This window comes from Podarcis melisellensis (genome assembly GCF_964234715.1).
Source record: "Podarcis melisellensis genome assembly, chromosome: 13".
Taxonomy (NCBI): domain Eukaryota; kingdom Metazoa; phylum Chordata; class Lepidosauria; order Squamata; family Lacertidae; genus Podarcis; species Podarcis melisellensis.
The window spans coordinates 50,487,546-50,509,053 of NC_138545.1; the positions used below are offsets into that span (position 1 = coordinate 50,487,546).

Sequence of the window (21,508 nt, forward strand, 5' to 3'; positions counted from 1 at the left end):
GCCCAGAACTGGACACAGGAATCCAGGTGTGGTCTGATGAAGGCAGAATAAAGTGGTACTATTACTTCCCTTCATCTGGACACTAGATTTCTGTTGATGCAGCTTAGAATAGCATTGCATTTTTGGCTTAGATCTGTTTCATCATCTGCCAATGTGGAAATATGTGTATTATGGAACTTTTTTATGTAGCACACAACAGCTTTTTATATCTCAGCAATTAACTTATTTACTAATCCTTATTTACCTTCCTTGCATGTTCCCTTTCAAAGTTAATGTGTTTCGAGAGGGGTAGCCCTATTTGCAAAAACTGCAAAGAACATTGAGACACCTTAAAGACAAAGGTTAATGAAGATCATCACAAAGCCATCTATGCCTTCAAACCTAACAGTGCCTACTCAGAAGCTTTTTTTGCTATTGCATCACAGTGTTGACTCTTGTTAAGCTTGTGGTCTACTAAGTCCCCTAGATCGTTTTTGCCTGTACGTTGGTACCTTGGTTCTTGAACTTAATCCGTTCCAGGAGTCCGTTCGACTCCTGGAACCATTCAAAAACCAAGGCGCGGCTTCCGATTGGCTTCAGGAGCTTCTTGCACTCAAGTGGAAGCCACATCAGACGTTCGGCTTCTGAAAAACATTCGCAAATCAGAGCACTTACTTCCAGGTTTGCAGCATTTGGGAGCCAATTTGTTCGACAACTAAGCTGTTTGGGAACAAAGGTACCACTGTACTAGCAAGTCAGGTGTCCCCCATCTTATATTTGTGCAGCTGGTTCTTCCTGCCTAAGTGTTGAACCTGCCCATTGCAGGCATAATATAGTCCAGCTCAATCCACTTGAGGTTGGTATCAGGGCTGATTTTAGGTAATAGTAGACATGCTTGGTGGGCCCTGTTCCACCAGGGGGATCTTCTCCTCCAGACCACCCTCTCTGCTCCCTACTTCAGGAGAAAGCAACTACTGTGGCTTCTGCTCCCCATTACCTGCCTCTTCCTCTCTGTGGCAGTATGGATTGGGTCCAATCACCACTGCAGTTGACGGAAGAGGGAAGTAGACTTGTCAGTTCACCCTTGTCAATTCTCACTTGTCCACTTTGCACCACAAGAAGGCAGGTGAGTGAGTGAGTGAGTGAGTGAGTGAGCAAAGAGCAATGGGTAGAAGGAGAAGCAGAGGCCAGGGGGCTTTCAGTGGTGGAACTCTTGTCACCTGCTATGTTGACCCGCCAACATCAGCCATGCTCAGTAGGATTTGTTTCCACATACCAAATGCATAGCGTCGAACTGTGAAAAATGTCCATGCATTATTTGTACTACGGTATTACTCACATCTGTACTGAACAATTTGTTTGGCATCTAACTCTGCATCGTGGGACCCCAGTTGTGTGATACACTTTGATCTTCTTGCCTAATAAGTTTTTGTTCCCCTTTTAGGTGTCAAGCTATGGTCCAATGTCATGGAGATCCTGGAAGAAAAGGATGGGGTTGACACAGAACTTCTAGTTTATGCAATGACTTTAGTGAACAAGGTTTGTTTTAAATTTGGATTTATGTATTCAAACATATAGGGCAAAACTTCCTATGGCAGCTGACCCTGGCATTTGAAAACACGCTTTTAAAATCTCCCTTTAACATTCCTACTATCAATGGGCCTCATTAAAGCAAAGAGTCTAATAGGCCAGCGCCTGAAAGACATTGAACGACAAAACAACCTGATTATCTTAAAGAAACTGTGCCCATGGTATACCTACTTTCCCCCTTCTCATTTTGACTCTCCAGCTTCATATTTGTTTAAACTAACCATCCCAAAATACAGACGTGCCTTTACATTGGCTAGATGGGATGTTCTTCCCTCTGCTGTACTCGAAGGTCGTTACCAAAAGACTCCATTTGAAAAACGACTTTGCCCATGTGGAGATGGTAACACGGAAACAGTGTCCCACGTCCTTCTATCTTGCCCCCTTTACAAAGACCTAAGGAATGAGATTATTACTCCACTCATTCTCTCCAACCCCGGCCGTTCACCAGACATTACACTGTATTTTCTATTATCTGATACGGATAGTCAGATAACAGAGAAGGTCGCGAGGTACATCGAGAGAGCTGCGAAATTGAGGGCCACCATCTGAGTGACAGACTTGTTCATCTGACGGACCTCCTTTTGCTTGTTCTTTTCTTCCTTTTATCCCTATTTTCACTTTTAACTCTTGTATAGCTGTGGCCTGTTGGCTTTGCTAATAAAGTTTTGATTTGATTTGATTTCCAATTAAAAGACAATTTAAAGGCTTAAAATAATAATAAATAGTTGTCCCACTGCAAAAAAGCCACAAATGTAAATATGTATATGCTTGTGAGAAAAAACTTAGCTAACAGCTGGTAATTGTTGAATGATATCAAATAAGAGAATGTATTTTTAATTTTAAAAAACGCACCTGACCTTCCACCATTCCCTGGGAAAGATAGGATACATTTAGGATGAAAAATGTACTGATACCTGCATGGCAGGTGAGTGTTGCTGAAACTTGTCTGTAGGCTATGGGTTTATTTGATGTTATGGTGCCAGGAGAGCCATGTACTTTGTGCCTTAAAATTTCTTGGTGGAGTCAGTGACTTCATAGAAGGATGCTTGTTACCTCACACCATGTACTGTGACTTCATTTGAGATAGTTTCATGTACTGTGCCTGACACAGCTTCAGATATACTTTAGCTGCCTTTTAGCATGGATGACCAGGAGAGAGTTGGTTAGACACATGGTATTATGCGAAAAACCAGGACAAGTTGGACCAGCTGAAAGTACCTCTAAGTGTTGTGCTGAATGTTTGCTTCTGTTCTGCTTTGAGCAATGGCCTCAGCAGCAAAGTTACAGAGGTAGGTACCCTGGACAGCTCCCTGCAGGCCTCAGGCTGGACGCACCATAAATCCAGATGTTCTTTCAGTGGCAGTCACCTTCAGATTGAGCTTTAAATGAGAGCCATAGCTCTGTCTCAGTAGTTTGTTTTGCTTTCTGCCTTCTTTGGCAGTCAGCTTCAACTGAGTTAGGAAAACTGGTTCTGCTAGGGCGTAGGAGACAGAATCTTCAAAAGAGGGCAACCCAACTGCCTCAGGCCAAGGAGGTCCAAGTACTTCTGGTGGCCTCGTCCTCAAGGGTCATGGGACCTTCCTGATACAGAGTACCTCATGTAGGCTTCCTCTGTGGAATTGCTCCCAGGAACCCAAGGCTGACTGCTCAAGCCCTGGACTTTCCCTGCTTTTTGTGACTTGAGGCAACACTCTCTGGCCCTCCTCCCCACCACCATATATGGTGTCATCTGAGATCCACCTAGAGGTCATAGGGACTCTTTGTACAATGTACCAAGCATCCTCGTGGGGGAAATAAAGGGGCCTTGTAATTCTACTTTCTAAAAGTGTCATGTGACGCAAACAAAATCTGCCTAGCAACTTGAATACAGAAGATGCCTGGCAGCCCCTCCCCCCTCTTGGCTAAACCTCATTCAACAGTGAATCCAATAATATTTTCCCCAAAGCCATAGAAGTTTTTATATTTATAATATAACCTCTTTGCCTCCCCTCACTTTCCTGCACCTTATATCCTGTCCTTCTCAGCTCTTTCAGAAGGCAGAGACTTCTGAGGGCCAGTCCTAAGGGTACATACAAGAAAGGAAGTTCCATCAAGTTTAAGTGAAACTTACTCTTACAATGTGTGTTCAGAATAGTAGTCTTAGAGCCTAACCTATCCATGCCCACTCGTAAGAAAATCAGCACCACTTACCTAGTTATGTGTAGGATAGGACTGAAGCCTAGTGAAAAATCATTGTTATTTGAAGAATAATGCAGTCAAAGTTAAACAGTTTAAAGCCCTTTTGATTTTCAGTTGGAGAATTGTATATTCTTACGGTTCTCTGCCAGAAATCAGTGGTATTCAAGAACGTGCCTGGATCATGCCCTTGTTGCCTGTGGCAATTTGTTAATGTTTCTGTCGCCAAGTATTGAATCATTCTTTCTTTCTGATCAGCACGGTCAACATAAGTGTAATTTGTTTTGGAGCAAGAAGCCTGAAATGCTTTGCCTTTTGACTTTCAGACACTGTCTGGCTTGCCGGACCAGGATTCCTTCTATGACGTTGTTGACTGTCTGGAAGAACTGGGAATAGAAGGCATCTCCCAGAGACACTTGAATAAGAAAGGAGCAGACTTGGACTTAATAGAGCAGTTCAACATTTATGAGGTAACAGAACATGCCCTGCTCTCTGCATCTTGCAACTGGGTGTACTTCAAAGTTGAGCTGGGCGGGGAAGGGGGGGATGTGACCAGGGTAATATTAGTCTAGTTATGTTTATTTGAAAATTCAAACATCTGGTTATTCTACACAGTGATGGTGTAGGGTATTTAATAGTAACACACACCTCATAAAATAATAATTCATGGTTAAAAAACGGAAGAAAAAATGAATATGTTTATGGTCCCGTTGAATGTGCTCTTGTCAGCAATTAAACTACTTTAATGCTGATAATTTCACATCCCATGTAAAAGCGTCCAGCATTCAACAAAGGCTCAGCTCAAGAGTGCTGCACCTGTGATTATTCTCCGTCTTGATGGCCCTTCAAGTCCACTTTCATGAATTTAGATTGGATTAATTATTGAGCCTGTGCAGCAACTGAGTGTAAATGAAGCTACATTCATCACCATCTTCATCATCATTTATTATTTATACCCCGCCCATCTGACTGGGTTTTCCCAGCCATGCTGGGCGGCTCCCAACAGAATATTAAAAAAAACTATAAAGCATTGAAAATTATTATTTTTCCTAAACTATTGTTTACTTTACATCTTCATTTAAAGTAATCAATAGTAGAGTACTTATGTGAAGAATAGAATATGAATGGGAAAGACAGAATATGAGCTTCTCAGTACTGAAAAAAACCCTTTCAGACTTTGTAAACTGAATGCTATGCACTATGAAAGAACATCTCTCTGTTAATGCATCTGAAATTACTTTATTTAGTAATAAATCCTCCTCTGGAAAACATTAAGCTACATTCTCTGCCATTGAAATGCTGGAGATCTTAGGTTTTGTAAGCCTTCATAACAGGAAAAAAAAATTCTGAAAGACCCAGCAGAGATGCCTTCTCCACTCCCCTGGGGAAGTGGTGTTTTTAGACCACCCTCCCATCCTGCTAGGCACAATCCAGCCCATCTGAGAGGGGAGTGACTAGGACTGAACTGTCATCAGAGGAAGAAAAGGTCCCTGGTATACTGAATAATTGTGTTCGGGTAGATGGCTGGGAAATGGGAGTTGCAGGGTCTCCCTCTCATATCTCAGTTGGTAAGGGAAAATAAAGCCCTCTTGTTCACAAACACCAGCCTCTTCACCCTGGCTGGACATTCCAGTACAGTTAGGGGGGAAGTATTTGATCCCCTGCTAAATTTGCCCGTTTGCCCTCTGACGAAGAAATGAACAGCCCATAATTTTAATGGTAGGTTTATTGTAGCTGTGAGAGACAGAATAACAACAGGAAAACCTCCAGAAACCCAGAAGATTGATGTGCATTATAATGAGTGAAATAAGTATTTGATCCCTTTTGGAAAAGATGACTTAGTACTTGGTGGCAAAACCCTTGCTGGCAATTACAGAGGTCAGATGTTTCTTGTAGGTGGCCACCAGGTTTGCACACATCTCAGGAGGCATTTTGTCCCACTCTTTGCAGATCCTCTCCAAGTCAGTCAGATTTCAAGGCTGATGTGTAGCTACTCGAACCTTCAGGTCCCTCCACAGATTTTCAATGGGATTAAGGTCTGGAGACTGTCTAGGCCACTCCAGGACCTTAATGTGCTTCTTCTTGAGCCACTCCTTTGTTGCCTTGGCCGTGTGTTTTGGGTCCTTGTCATGCTAGAATACCCATCCTCTTATTTCACTCATTATGTTGTTCTTTAGTCGTTTAGTTGTGTCCGACTCTTCGTGACCCCATGGACCAGAGCACGCCAGGCCCTCCTGTCTTCCACTGCCTCCCGCAGTTTGGTCAAATTCATGCTGGTAGCTTCGAGAACACCATCCAACCATCTCGTCTTTTAATTTTGTGGCTGCTGTCACCATCTGCAGTGTTCATGGAGCCCAAGAAAGTAAAATCTCTCACTGCCTCCATTTCTTCCCTTTCTATTTGCCATGAGGTGATGGGACCAGTGGCCATGATCTTCGTTTTTTTGATATTGAGCTTCAGACCATATTTTTCGCTCTCCTCTTTCACCCTCAATAAATTATAATGCACTCATTATAATGCACATCCATCTCTGACTTTTGTCTTCTGGAGGTTTTCCTGTTGTTATTCTGTCTCTCACAGCTACAATAAACCTACCATTAAAATTATGGACTGGTCATTTCTTTGCCAGGGGGCAAATGGGCAAATTTAGCAGGGGATCAAATACTTTCCCCCCTCACTGTACCTGTGAGTATTCCAGCATCCGTCTCTTTTTTTCTGTGGTCTCTGATATTTCCAGCAAGGGATGGGAGCAGAAGGCACGTCTTCTGAACTGCACGTAAGTGAACAAACAGATTGCACAGAAGTGCTTTGCGAGGCCAGATAGTTCCACACGACCCAGAAAGGGAGGCACACGTGAATTAGTTTCGGACTGGGGACGGCATTTGCTTTTAATTCTTCATTCTTTCAGATGACCCTGAGGCATGAGGATGGCGATAACAATGGGGAGCCCCCTCCCAGCGGCCGCAAAGATCGGAGAAGGTCCAGCTTTGGCTGCAATGAACGAAGGGGGCTGGAACGCAGGAGGAGCCGGAGGCATTCTGTCCAGAGCGAGAAGAAGACGGTATCTGCCCCTCCCAGCCCCTCTCCTCAAGCAAGCCTTGGGGGGAGCCATGGGCAGGGCGTCGAAAGCCTCAGCGAGAAGTGAGTGCAGGGAAATGCTCCTTGTTTCTCCCTGCTTTGTACCTTTCCATTTCATTCTTGTCCCGTAAAGATGGGATGTGGGAGCCTGTGCACATTCAAATGATGCTTTCAGGTGTCTGTTTGCAGCTGGAAAGAAAAGGTCCCCTCTGCCCCCCTCCCCCAGCTTTGCAGCTGTTTTCCAGGGCTGTCTCCTTCCTTGGCAGATGGAAAATGGTGTTACAGAGAAACAGCTTTCATATTATTAACAAAGCTGTTAATTCATTTTAGGAGTTTTGTCTCTCGACACCCGCTTAGGTTTTAAGGGAAACAGCTACTCTCCGGCACACATTAGATAGTTTTCTTCAACATCTCTTCATTTATGCTTTGTGACCGTATCAGAATTGTTGCTTCTATACGTATCAAACTATCTCTGTCTTTGCCAATGTTGTTGTTGTCGTTGTTGCTGTTGTTGCTGCTGCTGCTGCTGCTGGCATCTGTCTCTCTCAGGAGACACTGGAGGAATGTGCTTTTGCGGGTGAAGTCATCCTGTTGGAGAGTTACAGCGCCTGCTGTGGCTGTGGAGACCGATATGGGAGAGACATGTTTTGTTGCAGCTGGGGCAGATTAAGGTGTCCGCTTGTGCTGACACAGATGCACCATGGCGTTTCTTCTCTCAAAACTCCTCTCAGCAGTGATTCTTCATGCTGTGGATACACAACCTTTGCCAATGTGAGGGTGTGAGAAACTGCAAAATCTTGCGCATCTCCCGAGCTGCCAAGCATGAGTTTTTGAATCCACACAATGTATTCATCTATTTTTTCTTTTCTTTGCAGAGGGCTTATAGTGACAACAGAGTCTTTTTTTCAGGTTTCTCAGTATAATCGGAGGAGTAAAGATGCTTCTCTTTAAAATGAATGTGACAGCATAACTTCTCTGCCTGGTGTAATATCATTACGGGCCAAAGTGGATGCGACACTTGCTGCTTTTGTTGTTCACAATTATTAGCACATGCAGAGGGGTGATTTTTGTTGTGGCCAAGGAGAGGGGGCTTTAACCTTTTCCTCCCCCACTACAGTACCAGTGAAAATTATTTATTGTTGTGAATTTATATACTGCCCTATACCCGGAGGTGTATGGGCCCTGCAGCTGCTATTAGCTTTGATTGTTCATTTCAGTGAGATGGAAGCTATACTTTCTGAGGACGAATTCAGATATTGTGTCTTAATGACAGCTAATACAGGAACCACTCACATGCCTCTTTGCTCACATACAAAGAAAAGAATAATGTAGCATGCAGATCAGCTCTCACTGTGGTTGGATCTAAGTGTATGTGAATCTAGTGTATCTGAATCTGACTGTGAACAAGAACTCCTTAAATCAGGCTTCCTCAACCTCGGCCCTCCAGATGTTTTTGGCCTACAACTCCCATGATCCCTAGCTAGCAGGACCAGTGGTTGAGGATGATGGGAACTGTAGTCTCAAAACATCTAGAGGGCCGAGGTTGAGGAAGCCTTCCTTAAATACTACATTATTAGGAAGTATACATAGATGAACCCCAGAGCAGTGTGATGACTAATCGCTATGATATTGGACTTGGGCCAGTCAGACTTGCAGTCAAATCCCAACTCAACTATGAAGCAAATGACACTGCCACTAACCAGCTATTCCTGCAAATCTTCCAGGTTCTTCCTCCTTAATCTCAAAGATTATTAGGATCTGAGGCTCCAGCGGCCTGGTACTCTTGGCTAAGCTTCTGTTGAGCCTTTCTCCTATCTTCTATCCTTCTGCCCCTGAGTTCACTGAGTCCACCACCTTTGTAATGCCATCCATTTACCTATTTCTTCAAGCGCTTGCCTCTCAATCAAATATTTTCAAGGCGGCTGGACAAGACGCCCTCCAGCACCTCACGTGCTTCTATCCTGAAGCCTTCTGCACCATTCCATGTTTCCAATAAGTCGTTGAGAATTCACAGAGAGGCTGTGAGGGATTTCCTCCATGCGTGCAGAGGCGTATGTACACAGGCTTCATGCCCAAGGGAGGGGGCAGATTGTGTTCAAAGCTTTTGATCAGCATGTGCTCAAATTGCCTGCTTTTTCAAGCTTAGGCAATAAAACCATGGGCTGCAGCATTTAGACAGGGCAAGTGGAATTTCAGTAATAAATTGACGGCAGAAGCAGGCGAATTTGGAAGGAAATAAAAATGATACCTACTTATGACTTATAAAACCTTCCTTTTTGATGGAACATTTTCCACTTTATGTTTGTTCACCTGCAAGGAGTTGAAGAAGACTGTTTTTCCAAGCGCAGCGCAAAAGAGAAACAGATCTGATATTAAAATATTGAAAAATAGGGAACTAAGTAAAACAGAAAGTGCCTAATAATCAGCTCTCATAAATATTATATATAATATGTAATATATAAAAATAGAGCTAGCAACACAGAGGCAGGTGTAGCCCCTGTTTACTTCAGTGGAATCGGGACTGCATCCAGCAATATTGAACAAATATTTCCGTGCAGTAAGTCAATGCATTGGTGCTTTCATTATTTCTATCCTTTTCCTTTCCTTCTCTCACTCCTAGTTTTATTTGGTTCTGCTGAAGGTATCTGCTCATCTCATTTTTCTCTTCTGTGTTATGTGTTTCTGTCCATCTGCATGCCTCTTTCCATTGCTTTGGTCCTAGAGAGGAGGAGGAGGAGGAAGAGGAGGAGGAGGAAGAGGAGCAACCAGTCACAGAACCTAATTCAGAGGAGGAGGGGGAGGAAGAGTCCTCTAGGCAGGTCAAAACCAGGTACTAGGGTGGTGCCCTTCCTAACACCTTAAAGAGTGCCTGAACTAAACATCTCACTAACTTTAATAGCTGATAACAGCCCTTCAGAATATTTGCTCTGTCCTTGTTAAATGTATGATTGAACCCAGAAGCATAATATTATCTCTTCTTAAATATTTATGTTTAGCATCCTTCCTGTTTCCCCCCATGGGCGTAGCTGCCCCCCTCAATAAGTACAAATCAATACAAATATGAGGTTCTGCCCCCCCCAAAAAAAAACCAAAATTCTGTCCCGCTAACAAAAATCCTCCATACCCCCCCTTCTGGTAGAAAGGTAACTATTTAAATGTTTTGTTTGTAAACTGGCCGTGCTTCATTTATATTTTTCTATTTTTTATCATCTATACGATACGATAAGCTTTATTGTCATTGCCCCATACAGAACAACGAAATTGAAAAATCTGCATAAGACATTCAAAACCCAACAAGCCTGCTATCCCAGCCTGGTTAGCCCCCTAAAAACTCTGATACCCCATTTTAAAATACAATACACTCCCATACAGACTCCTTACAATGTGTTTAAAACCAAAATCGCATTTGGGTAGAAACTGTTCCTCAGGCAGCTAGTCCTAGTCTTTATAACCCTGTACCTTCTTCCAGAAGGCAGAAGCTGAAAGAAATCATTTCCAGGGTGCGCACTATCCTGCGCTATCTCTGCAGCTTTCTTATGGCACCTGGAAGCATAGATTTGATCCAAGGTGGGAACAGTGCACCCAATTATTCTCTCCACAGTCTTTACAACTCTGGATAGCATTGTTTTTTCCCTGGCCGTGCAGCTCCCAAACCTCACACACAGACCATAAGTTAATACACTCTCCACAGTACAATGGTAAAATGCCATCAACAGGTCCTTTGAGAGATGATTTTTCCAGAAGATTCTCAGAAAATATAACCTCTTCTGTGCTCTGTTCATCAGGTCTTTGCTGTTTTCTCCCCAGGTTAGGTCATCTCTCAACTCCATTCCCAGAAATCGAAACAACGAGACCTGTTCCCCACACGTCCCCTCAATAATAAGTGGCTGAATATTCAATTTACATTTCCTAAAGTCCACAATAATCTCTTTTGTTTTCTTTAAGTTAAGGAGTAAGTTGTTTTTCCTGCATCACTCCCCCAACTGCTCATACAAAATACATTTACATAAAATGATAGGAACAATTGTTGAAGCAGAAAAACATAGAATCCTGGAGCTGGAAGGGACTCAGAGGGTCATCTTTCTAGTCTAGCCCCTTGCAATGCAGGAATCTCAGCTCAAGCATCCATGACAGGTGGCCATCCAACCTCTGCTTAGAAACCTCCAAGGAAGGAGAGCCCAGAACTTCCCGAGGGAGATCCATATTCCATGTATTATAACAAGTAAACAGCACTTATTTGACCCCAATTATTTCACACAGAGGGGGAAACCTACAGATACGGTCCAAAAGGTGCATAGGGAGTTCTGTAATATGGGAGAATTTTAAAAAGCAAGTGGTCCTCACTGACCTGGTACAAAAAGATCTTGTCATCCGAAGGAGCCCTGGCTGCCTAGATAAAACACTATAGCCCCACACACTAGTTCAATATATGGATAATTTATATTAAATTGTTTAGGGAAACAAAGTATTTTAATTGAAACTGGAGATAATACAGGGTCTGTTTTCAATGATATACACCCCTTTAAAGCTTTTATTTGGTACATTCATCTTTTCTTTCTTTCTTTCTTTCTTTTCGTTTTCCTTGACTATTACTGTGATTCATCTAACACAACATTAATTCCACCTTTTAATATAGAATAAAAATATTTATATTATAAAATTCACATGGAATGCTTTATTGTGTGGTTCCCCACCCCCTAACATTCCCTTTAATTGTCCAAGAGTTTGCTACTGGCATATTACACACCGCCCCCCCCACACCCATAAATATGTCAAATAAATTCATCAAGTGATCAAATATTTCACTCTGCTATTCGGTAACATTTAAAACGGATGCCTTAAAATCAACCAAACATTGTTTCCTGATTGGCTGAACAAAAAGTTACCTTTTAATATTCCTTAGTCTTCAATCCTATTATAGTAAATTATCTTATGAACGGGTAAAATTGTTACAGCGTGATATTAGAGGCATCATTTCAGCACGCCCCCATGAAACACCTGGAGCTTTTGGATACCTGTTCTGAGAGGCATATAGCAAGCTCCCTCATCCCGAAATTCTCGCTCTTCATCTGATCTTCATTCTGCAGAGAAGAGACTGAGGCGCCCTAGAAATTCCTTGTAACGGTATTGCAGGGCGGCATTTGGCAATCGTAAGCTGTTCTCAGCTGCTTTTCAGGGAAATCTGAAGACACCTTGGGAAGAGATCCCAAGAGACCTTTCCACCTTCCTTACCCTCTCGGGGAAGTTTATAAGCATACAAGGCATCTAAACTTCTCTTTTGTGTTTTCACCATTAACCCATCTATTCCAATGCTTCCATTAATGCCATTTTCTCTCCTCTCCTGTTCTGCCTTTCCTCCTTTCCTTTCTCAGAAGGCTTCCAGAAGGACAGGAGGTTGGACATGGTTCACACAGTTCTGAGACTTCCACCACCTCAGGTGTATTTTCTCAGGAAGAGAGGCTTCCGGTGGGCTTTAGGGCAGAGAATTCACCCAGGAACTCATCATCCTGCCCTGTGCCTGATCCATTTGCTTCACACCATTGTTCTCTCCATTCATCACCCTCATCTGTATCCATCAGCTCTTCCCAGAATTCGTCATCCGTCACGCCAAAGGCATCCCCAACTGTCGATAAATTACCTTACGTCCCACACAGCCCCTTTCATCTCTTCTCCTATGATCTTGAAGCACCTCCAGCAGCTGTTAAAGAGAAGGAAACAGAAGGGATTAGGGAACACAGGTAGCACTTCTCCAGAGTTTCATAAAATAGTCTGTGAGATAATTGGAATGTTATGTTCAAGGAATATTCTATATCCAGCACATCCAACTCCCAAGAGACCGCTATCTACTCCCAGTATTAAAAAAAACCTGGCAGTGATCTACCCATTGTTATTGGAGAGAGGTTGAGCGTGGGGCGGTGTGGAAGGGGAGAGAGGCAAAAGTTGTTCAGCTTTTCTTTTGGGGGGGGGGAGTCAAGAATTAACTACGGCTCTAACAAGCGCATAAAACAATAAGGCCAACTAAGGTTGGAAGCAAACTATTAAAAAACGCCCTTTAGACACAACGTTGGGACAGGGCAGGGGGAGGAAACATTCATTATACATTGCTTTTATTCGCGCAATCAGTAAGGGTCATGCGATCGACCGTGATCGACTACGATCATTCAAGGGTCTACCTGTCAATCGCGGTCAACCTGTTGGACATCGATGTTCTATATGAATGGTTATCATGCCAGGACATCATTTTGGGTGGTTTCTTACTTGGACTTCTCCTGTCATTATTTTGCTCATTTTACCTCCAAACTTTGTCCCAAGTAGACATTTCAGATCCTGTGTGCATTGGGGGATTGGAATCAAACCACCCAAGTGTGCCCCTATAGCATACCTACCCCTGTTCAAAGTTGATATGTTTGCATTGGACCCCACACCCATTCAGTTCAACACGTGCTTCAGTATTATGATATACATACATAAAGGTAAAGGTAAAGAGACCCCTGACCGTTAGGTCCAGTCGCAGACAACTCTGGGGTTACAGTGCTCATCTCGCTTTACTGGCCGAGGGAGCCGGCGTACAGCTTCCGGGTCGTGTGGCCAGCATGATTAAGCTGCTTCTGGCAAACCAAAGCAATGCATGGAAATGCTGTTTAACTTCCTGCCTGAGTGGTACCTATTTATCTACTTGCACTTTTTGCTTTCGAACTGCTAGGTTGGCAGGAGCCAGGACAGAGCAACAGGAGCTCACCCCATTACAGGGATTCAAACTGCCGACCTTCTGATCGGCAGGTCCTAGGCTCTGTGGTTTAACCCACAGCACCACCTATAATCCCAATAGCCTTATACTAAACTAGACTATATGTTCATCTAGCATAGTATTGTTGGCACAAACTGGCAGCAGCCTACCTATTTATCTACTTGCACTTTGTGCTTTCGAACTGCTAGGTTGGCAGGAGCAGGGATCGAGCAACAGGAGCTCACCCCTTTGCAGGGATTTGAACTGCCATACACCTGTAATTATTCATTATTAATAATAATAATAACTATAAACCTCAAAAATTTGGCACTATCCAAAAACTAAAATAAAGGTTCCATTCTCTCCCATAGACACACAATATAATCTACACCAGGGGTAGTGGCACAAAAGGAAGGATTGCAGATCAGTTGATATGAGGTCATGTTATATTTATATGTGTAGGTTCAACACAAGCTTCCCTTTCTCAGCCTTCCCTTACCAAGAGCTCTTTGGCTCCGTCTAGATAAGCAGTTCCTCACATGCTGAGATTCTTTTCCTACCGTTTCTCCCAAAATAGTGGAGAGGCTAGAGAGCCTCTGGGTGCAGTTGTTCATGGTTTATTCCTTATTTTGTCATCATTCCTGCTTAACCTCCTCCGGACCATAAGCTTGATATCTGAACTATGTATTGTATTAGAATTCTGTTCTTTTTTCTGTATGCCATAGCAATGTTAACCAAGGTACAACCGAGTCTAAGTGAGCAAACTGCACTTCTTCCATACATATTTCATAGCTGCTCAGTGTGCATTCTTTTTTCCTCTGTCAAACACATCTGTAGTAATTGTTTCTCCTTTCTCCTGCAGTCCTTCTGAAAACCTGCCTGTGAACAAATTTTCTGACTCCTTCGATCCTTTTAATTTCCACTCTTTGTCTTCTCTTAGGTGGGTGATTCTTCTTCATACAAGTATTCTTTCCTTGTTATGGGATGCTACTGAATTTAATGTCTTCCTTTCCTTTCCTTTCCTTTCCTTTCCTTTCTTTCAGCATTTTGATTCCTTATACCAGAATACTGTCATATACAGTGGTACCTCTGGTTATGAATGCTTCAGGTTACGAACTCCACTAACCCGGAAGTTGCTGCTCCTGGTTGTAAACTTTGCCCCAGGATGCGAACAGAAATCGTGCGCCAGAGGCGCGTTCGCAGTGGGAGGCCCCATTAGCAAAAGCACGCCTCAGGATAAGAACGGTTTCAGCTTAAGAACGGACTTCCGGAACGAATTAAGTTCGTAACCAGAGGTACCACTGTAGTTCTGAAACCCTTGCTGGTCCAATGAAAAATAATATCAGATAAGACCACATGGTTAACACCATGCTTTATTCCCCCAATATCTGAAGCATTGAATTCATGGACACCAATAGCAAGGTACTGATGTACCCGGCGCATAGCCAGAAGGGGCGTTGTACAGTGAGCTTTCTTTTCTTTAAAAGAGGCAAGTTGCTAGGCCTCATGGAATAGAAGACGCAAAGCAAAATGTGCCAGCAAACCTCTAAGTCAGTGGTTCTCAACTTGTGGGTCCCCAGATGTTGTTGGACTACAACTCCCATCATCCCTGAGCTCTGGCCTTGCTAGCTAGAGGTGATGGGAGTTGTAGTTCAACAACATATGAGGACCCACAGGTTGAGAAAGGGTGCTCTAAGTTATTTCTGTGAGATGACCCAGCTTGTTTTAGCCCATAGGTGACAAGTGAGTTCTCTGGACATCCTAAACTTTTAGATAAACCCTAAAAGTTATTCCCCCTCCCCCGAAAATACCACTATACCACCTGTGTGGGTGGATGTTAAAGGACCCACGTCTCAAAAAGGCAAATGGACAATGCAAAAACTTCCCAAAGAGGACTTACTTCCAAGTAAGCATGCAGAGGATTGTTAGCATGTAAGCTGCTTAGAGATCATTTGATTGTGATTTGAGGTATGCCTTTAAAATATGTAATCTGATTGGTAGTATTTTTATCCCACTTTGGCAGAATGCATGCATGATATTGTGGTGTTAGTACAGTGGTACCTCAGGTTAAGTACTTAATTCGTTCCGGAGGTCTGTTCTTAACCTGAAACTGTTCTTAACCTGAGGCACCACTTTAGCTAATGGGGCCTCCTGCTGCCGCTGGAGCACCATTTCTGTTCTCATCCTGAAGCAAAGTTCTTAACCTGAGGTAATATTCCTGGGTTAGCGGAGTCTGTAACCTGAAGCGTATGTAACCTGAAGTGTATGTAACCCGAGGTACCACTGTATAGTTTCATGGGTAGGCCACCTAAGGCCTGGGGGCCGGATACGGCCCAATCGCCTTCTAAATTCGGCCTGCGGATGGCCCGGTTTTTACATGAGTAGAATGTGTCCTTTTATTTAAAATGCATCTCTGGGTTATTTATGGGGCATAGGAATTCGTTCATTCCCCCCCCCCCCCAAAAAAATATAGTCTGCCCCCCCCCACAAGGTCTGAGGGACAGTGGACCGGACCCCTGCTGAAAAAGTTTGCTGACCCCTGATATAGTTCCTCAGTGCTCCTGGGGGTAGAGTTCAGTGAATGTGACAATTCTGATTTCTCTCAGCTTTTGTTTTTTGTTTTTATGCCCTTAAGTTCAGTTCTCCACATTTCCACATCAGTTTAGGATATTTGTTTTTAAGTCCTTGTGAAGATTCATCATCATTCAGATACACATTTTTGTTTGCAGTTTTCCCCAATAGACACATTTTTATAAAGCAATTTCCGCCCCATACACCAGATGTTTGTGTGTTATTTTTTTACTGTATATTCATTTCTATACACACCTTGCTGCAGTGTATGCATTTTTGTGTGTGTGATTTTATATTATTATTACAGTATTATTATTATTATTATTATTATTATTATTATTATTATTATTTAAACTGTACTACAAAATTTTAAGTTATGGCTGTGTTTTGGTTTGAGTATTGTTTTGGAAAGTGTGAATTAGATATATTTGCCATTACACGTGAAATGAATTGAATTTCACCCCCATCGAAGTTCACCCCCATCCCTGCCTGGGAGTAATTTGAATTGAATGTGTGAGACTTATGGATCTAAGTAAACATTCAATAATCAGGCCAGATTAAGATTGGTTGAAGCCTTGGAGTTACGGTCCTGGTGGTGGGGACATTGTCAATGTGCTCAGAGTATTTTCATCGTTATTTTCTTTTAACAGTTTTGGCAAACTGGTTTTAGTGTGGTTTTGTAAATTACTGGGATAGGATTAATTTATAAATCTATCTAGTTGCCCAAATGTTTTGTTGGTGTTTGTTTTGCTCTAACTTTGTGTGGTTTGGTTTATAGTTGGCAGTGTGTAGGCACTGGGGTTTTGTGCCTTTTAACAGCTGTGTGGCAGGGCATGTCTCTTATAGGGAAGGGCAATTATGTGGAAAGCTGACATTCTGCTGACATTCTGCCTGCTAGACGTCTTGTTACGTGTGTGCTCCCCAATTTATTTCTGGGCCTTTCACCCTGACCTTCAAAAGATGGCATAAAATTGCACGTGACAAAGTATGTGCAGATTTTAGGAACATCTGTAGCTTTTGTGAGATCTTGAGAGAGCCCAGTCCATGTATCCATTTATTTATAAGAGTTCTTGCCCACCTTTCCCCCTAAGGTCTGAATTGATGTAATATACGTGGAACAGGAAAATAGGTGCTAGTGCTGTTCTGCAGATACTTGTGCACCATCTTACCCACTTGTGGGGAAAAAAGGCTATACATAAGTAGGTTTTATACTAATGGTGCTGGTTGTGTGTGTGTGTGTGCGCACACACACACAAACTTTGGATTGAGTTTCAGTTTTCTCATGCAACACACTATTGCCTGGTCCGGCCATGATGATAAGTCCCCAATGGCTTACCTGGAACCAGACTGTGCAAACATATGAGCTCCCAGAGAGAAGCTTTCTTCTGTTTTGTTCCTTATTTCATAGAATCATAGAATCATAGAGTTGGAAGAGACCACAAGGGCCATCGAGTCCAACCCCCTGCCAAGCAGGAAACACCATCAGAGCACTCCTGACATATGGTTGTCAAGCCTCTGCTTAAAGACCTCCAAAGAAGGAGACTCCACCACATTCCTTGGCAGCAAATTCCACTGTCAAACAGCTCTTACTGTCAGGAAGTTCTTCCTAATGTTTAGGTGGAATCTTCTTTCTTGTAGTTTGGATCCATTGCTCCGTGTCCGCTTCTCTGGAGCAGCAGAAAACAACCTTTCTCCCTCCTCTATGTGACATCCTTTTCTATATTTGAACATGGCTATCATATCACCCCTTAACCTCCTCTTCTCCAGGCTAAACATGCCCAGCTCCCTTAGCCGTTCCTCATAAGGCATCGTTTCCAGGCCTTTGACCATTTTGGTTGCCCTCCTCTGGACACGTTCCAGTTTGTCAGTGTCCTTCTTGAACTGTGGTGCCCAGAACTGGACACAGTACTCCAGGTGACCAGAGCAGAATACAGTGGCACTATTACTTCCCTTGATCTAGATGCTATACTCCTATTGATGCAGCCCAGAATTGCATTGGCTTTTTTAGCTGCCGCGTCACACTGTTGGCTCATGTCAAGTTTGTGGTCAACCAAGACTCCTAGATCCTTTTCACATTTACTGATGTGATGTAACACACAGCATGGTTGCCGTAGGGATGTGGGAGGGGGGTTGTTTGTAGGTGGAGGAGTAATGAGGAAAAGGGCAGAGGAGATGCAGTACTGGTACAGGAAGAAGGTAATAATAATAATAATAATAATAATAATAATAATAATAATAATAATAATAATAATTTTATTATTTATACCACACCCATCTGGCTGGGTTTCCCCTGCGACTCTGGGCAGCTTACAGCACAGGTCTGCTTTCACATGTCTTCTAAAAGTCAGATAGTTGTTTATTTCCTTGACATCCAATGGGAGGACGTTCCACAGGGCGGGCGCCACTGCCGAGAAGGTCCTCTGCAGAACCTTCACTTCTCGCAGTGAGGGAACCGTCAGAAGACCCTCAGAGCTGGACCTCAGTGTCTGGGCTGAACGATGGGGGTGGAGATGCTCCTTCGGGTATACTGGGCCGAGGCCGTTAAGGGTTTTAAAGGTCAGCACCAACACTTTGAATTGTGCTCGGAAACGTACTGGGAGCCAATGTAGGTCTTTCAGGACTGGTGTTATGTGGTCTTGGCAGCCACTCCCAGTCCCCAGTCTAGCTGCCGCATTTTGGATTAGTTGTAGTTTCCAGGTCACCTTCAAAGGTAGCCCCACGTAGAGTGCATTGCAGTTGTCAATGCTAATCTGCGAGGGAGCCTTGAAGAAAGGCCATTGTGCCTTAAGATCAGGAGGGCATCCTGTCAAGGAGAAAGGGAGAGAAGAGTACTGTGAAGGCACTATGGTGAAGGCAAATGGGACAAAGTAAAGTGTTAAGTTGTGGGTGAACATATCAGACGACACAGCGATTCTTCAAACAGCTCGTGTTTATTCACAGGCCAGAACAGAACTGAACTGAAGGGCTCAGTCAGCCTGCTTATATAGAGCTCCAGTACAATGTAACTGTAACAATTTTCTAAAACTATCCAATCACTGAACGTCACTTTTGATCCCTTATTTGCATAACTATCTACAGTATCCCTCTGCTGGCCCAGGGTGAGAACTTCAGTACATAACATGAAGTGTAGTCAGAAAAACAGGAACCTGAGAAAACACTGGGTGGCAGAGAAACAAAATTGCAGCTGGGCAGAGATGGGGCTGGGGACAACAACTCATAAATATGGTCTAGAGATGTGAGGGATTGTGCACTATTAGCAGAAATGATGTGAGCAGGAAAACGAGAGTTGGAGGATGAGCGGTGGTTGACCAGACAGCCAAGGATGCATAGATTTGGCAGATTTAAACTGGAATTCTGCCAGTTGTGAATTTTACAAATATTACAAATATGACTGGGCGGTTTGTTTGTTTTTGTCTGTGGACCTCTAGCACACTATTAACCCCGGGAATAGTACATTTCAAAATTGCTTCCATTTGTAGTGCATTAATGAAAACAGCATGTTGTTGACCTGTTTATGAAGTGACCTTTTCCGCTTCTCTGTCAACTTCAGGTACAGTGGCTATAGCAACAACTCCTGTTCTTCCACGTTACCTCATTCTGGATTAAGTACACCTACAACACCCAATTCTCGCCATGCTACATCGCCACCCGAAGAGGCCAAAATTGAGAGGTTGGTAAGAAAACAGCGTGAACATAAAATAGATTAATTACAGTGGTGCCTCGCAAGACGAAAAGAATCCGTTCTGCGAGTCTCTTCGTCTAGCGGTTTTTTCGTCTTGCGAAGCAAGCCCATTGACGGATTAGCGGATTAGCGCTATTAGCGGATAAGTGGTTTAGCGGCTTAGAAAAGGGGGGGAAGGGGGGAAACCGCGGGAACTCGCAAGACATTTTCGTCTTGCAAAGCAAGCCCAAAGGAAATTTGTTTTGCGAAGCACCTCCAAAACGGAAAACTCTTTCGTCTAGCAAGTTTTCCGTCTTGTGAGGCATTCGTCTTGCGGGGCACCACTGTAATTGGAAATAAGTTAAAATATCGATATGCTTGCCTTGACCGAATCTGGTTTCAAAGTGGTTTATAGAGTTAAATTCCTAGAAGAGTTCAGCAATGGATCCAGGTTGGTCTAGGTTTGGCTTTCCTGCACTAGGCAGTGGATTGTATTCAAGGCATCATTCAACTCTTGCGATTCTATGAAAGATGTTGTGGTAATGGCAGTGGAAAGATTTCAGACAGAAAGAATAATTTGCAAGTTGAGAGGGGGCTTGCCAGTGTATTTGATGTTACACATCCATTGCTGAAGGGTAGGATATAACTATAACAAATTAATTAATCATTACTGGCAGCCATTTCTTCCTTCTTTCTTTTTTCTGTTGGATTTTTTGTTAGATTTTATTTATATGCAAATTCAGTACAGTAATACATAACTTTAACAGCATTAATATACAAGTTTACTTTTGTCTAGGAGTTTGTTTCATGGGCTATTAATATATATTTTTTTTAATTAAAGATTTTCTTGATTTACAAAAGTCATTATCTTCTTTCTTGAATTTTTATTTTGTCACTGCTTAATAGAGCAGCAGCAAATCTCCTCTCAGTAGTCAGCACATGCCCTTAGTGCCATGAAATGAGATCAGGAAGTGGTTGCTGCTAGAGGGTTTTCTGCAGCAGTGAAACAAAGTTAACCTCCACTCACCAGAAAGTTCCCCACCTCAGCCTTTGAAATAATTTCACAGACACATACAAATTTCCAGACGATCCCCCAAATCACAGAGTGTCAAATTGGAAGGTGTTGTTTTCACAGTTCTAGGGTCATGTGAAAAGAAGAAGAAAATGTTTCCTTATGCCAAAATTTTATTTTACAATATGCTGGAGTGTTGCTATTCTGCAAAAAGGTATTTATTTACACAGGCGTTGGGGAGAAAAGGTTTTTTTGTCCAGGGAAGTGGGTGATGTTATAATCTTATGAGTGTATTCTTGCAGAATTGGAAAACAAGATAATAAACATAAAATATAATGAAAAGAAAGAACATTGGCCAAGAGGCCATAAAATGCAAGAGGAACAGTTCCCCAATTAGGAAGCAGCAAAGAGTTAATCGTTCTTTCCCCTCCTCCCTTTCCCCCCAAAATCCAATCCACTCCAATCCAAATCAGGTCCCCCAGTGGCTTCTGTTAGCCTAAGGTGGAGCCGCTGGGAGAAATAATCCCATTCTTTGAGCATTGTAAAAGTTATTGTAGAGACATTATGCCTCAAAAACACTTAAACCTGTAATTGGAGAGGAACAGTGGTTAGTTGTTTAATTTATACTTTTAGTATAGAATCATAGAATCATAGAGTTGGAAGAGACCACAAGGGCCATCGAGTCCAACCCCCTGCCAAGCAGGAAACACCATCA

At 42.9% G+C, this 21,508-nt stretch overlaps 1 protein-coding gene and 1 long non-coding RNA gene across 14 annotated transcripts in view; one reads left to right on the forward strand and one right to left on the reverse strand.

The window, feature by feature from the left end:
- FHOD3 (formin homology 2 domain containing 3) overlaps positions 1–21,508 on the forward strand; it is a 340,197-nt gene that overhangs the window by 229,235 nt on the left and 89,454 nt on the right. For 6 of the 13 annotated variants that reach the window (XM_081883777.1, XM_081883776.1, XM_081883768.1 and 3 more), the window contains exons 8-13: positions 1,424–1,518; positions 4,071–4,214; positions 6,653–6,885; positions 12,195–12,560; positions 14,412–14,489; positions 19,671–19,790. In XM_081883777.1, the coding sequence (XP_081739903.1) occupies positions 1,424–1,518; positions 4,071–4,214; positions 6,653–6,885; positions 12,195–12,560; positions 14,412–14,489; positions 19,671–19,790 (1,036 nt within the window). Of the gene's footprint in view, positions 1–1,423; positions 1,519–2,701; positions 2,859–4,070; positions 4,215–6,652; positions 6,886–9,544; positions 9,653–12,194; positions 12,561–14,411; positions 14,490–19,670; positions 19,791–21,508 lie in introns of those variants that run through there. The other 7 variants (XM_081883779.1, XM_081883780.1, XM_081883771.1 and 4 more) reach the window with 6 other exon arrangements.
- LOC309354398 lies at positions 6,896–17,524 on the reverse strand. The gene is made up of 3 exons (XR_014162258.1): positions 17,457–17,524; positions 12,461–12,520; positions 6,896–9,540 (listed from the first exon to the last, which is right to left on the reverse strand). It is a non-coding gene; the product is annotated as an uncharacterized lncRNA (long non-coding RNA).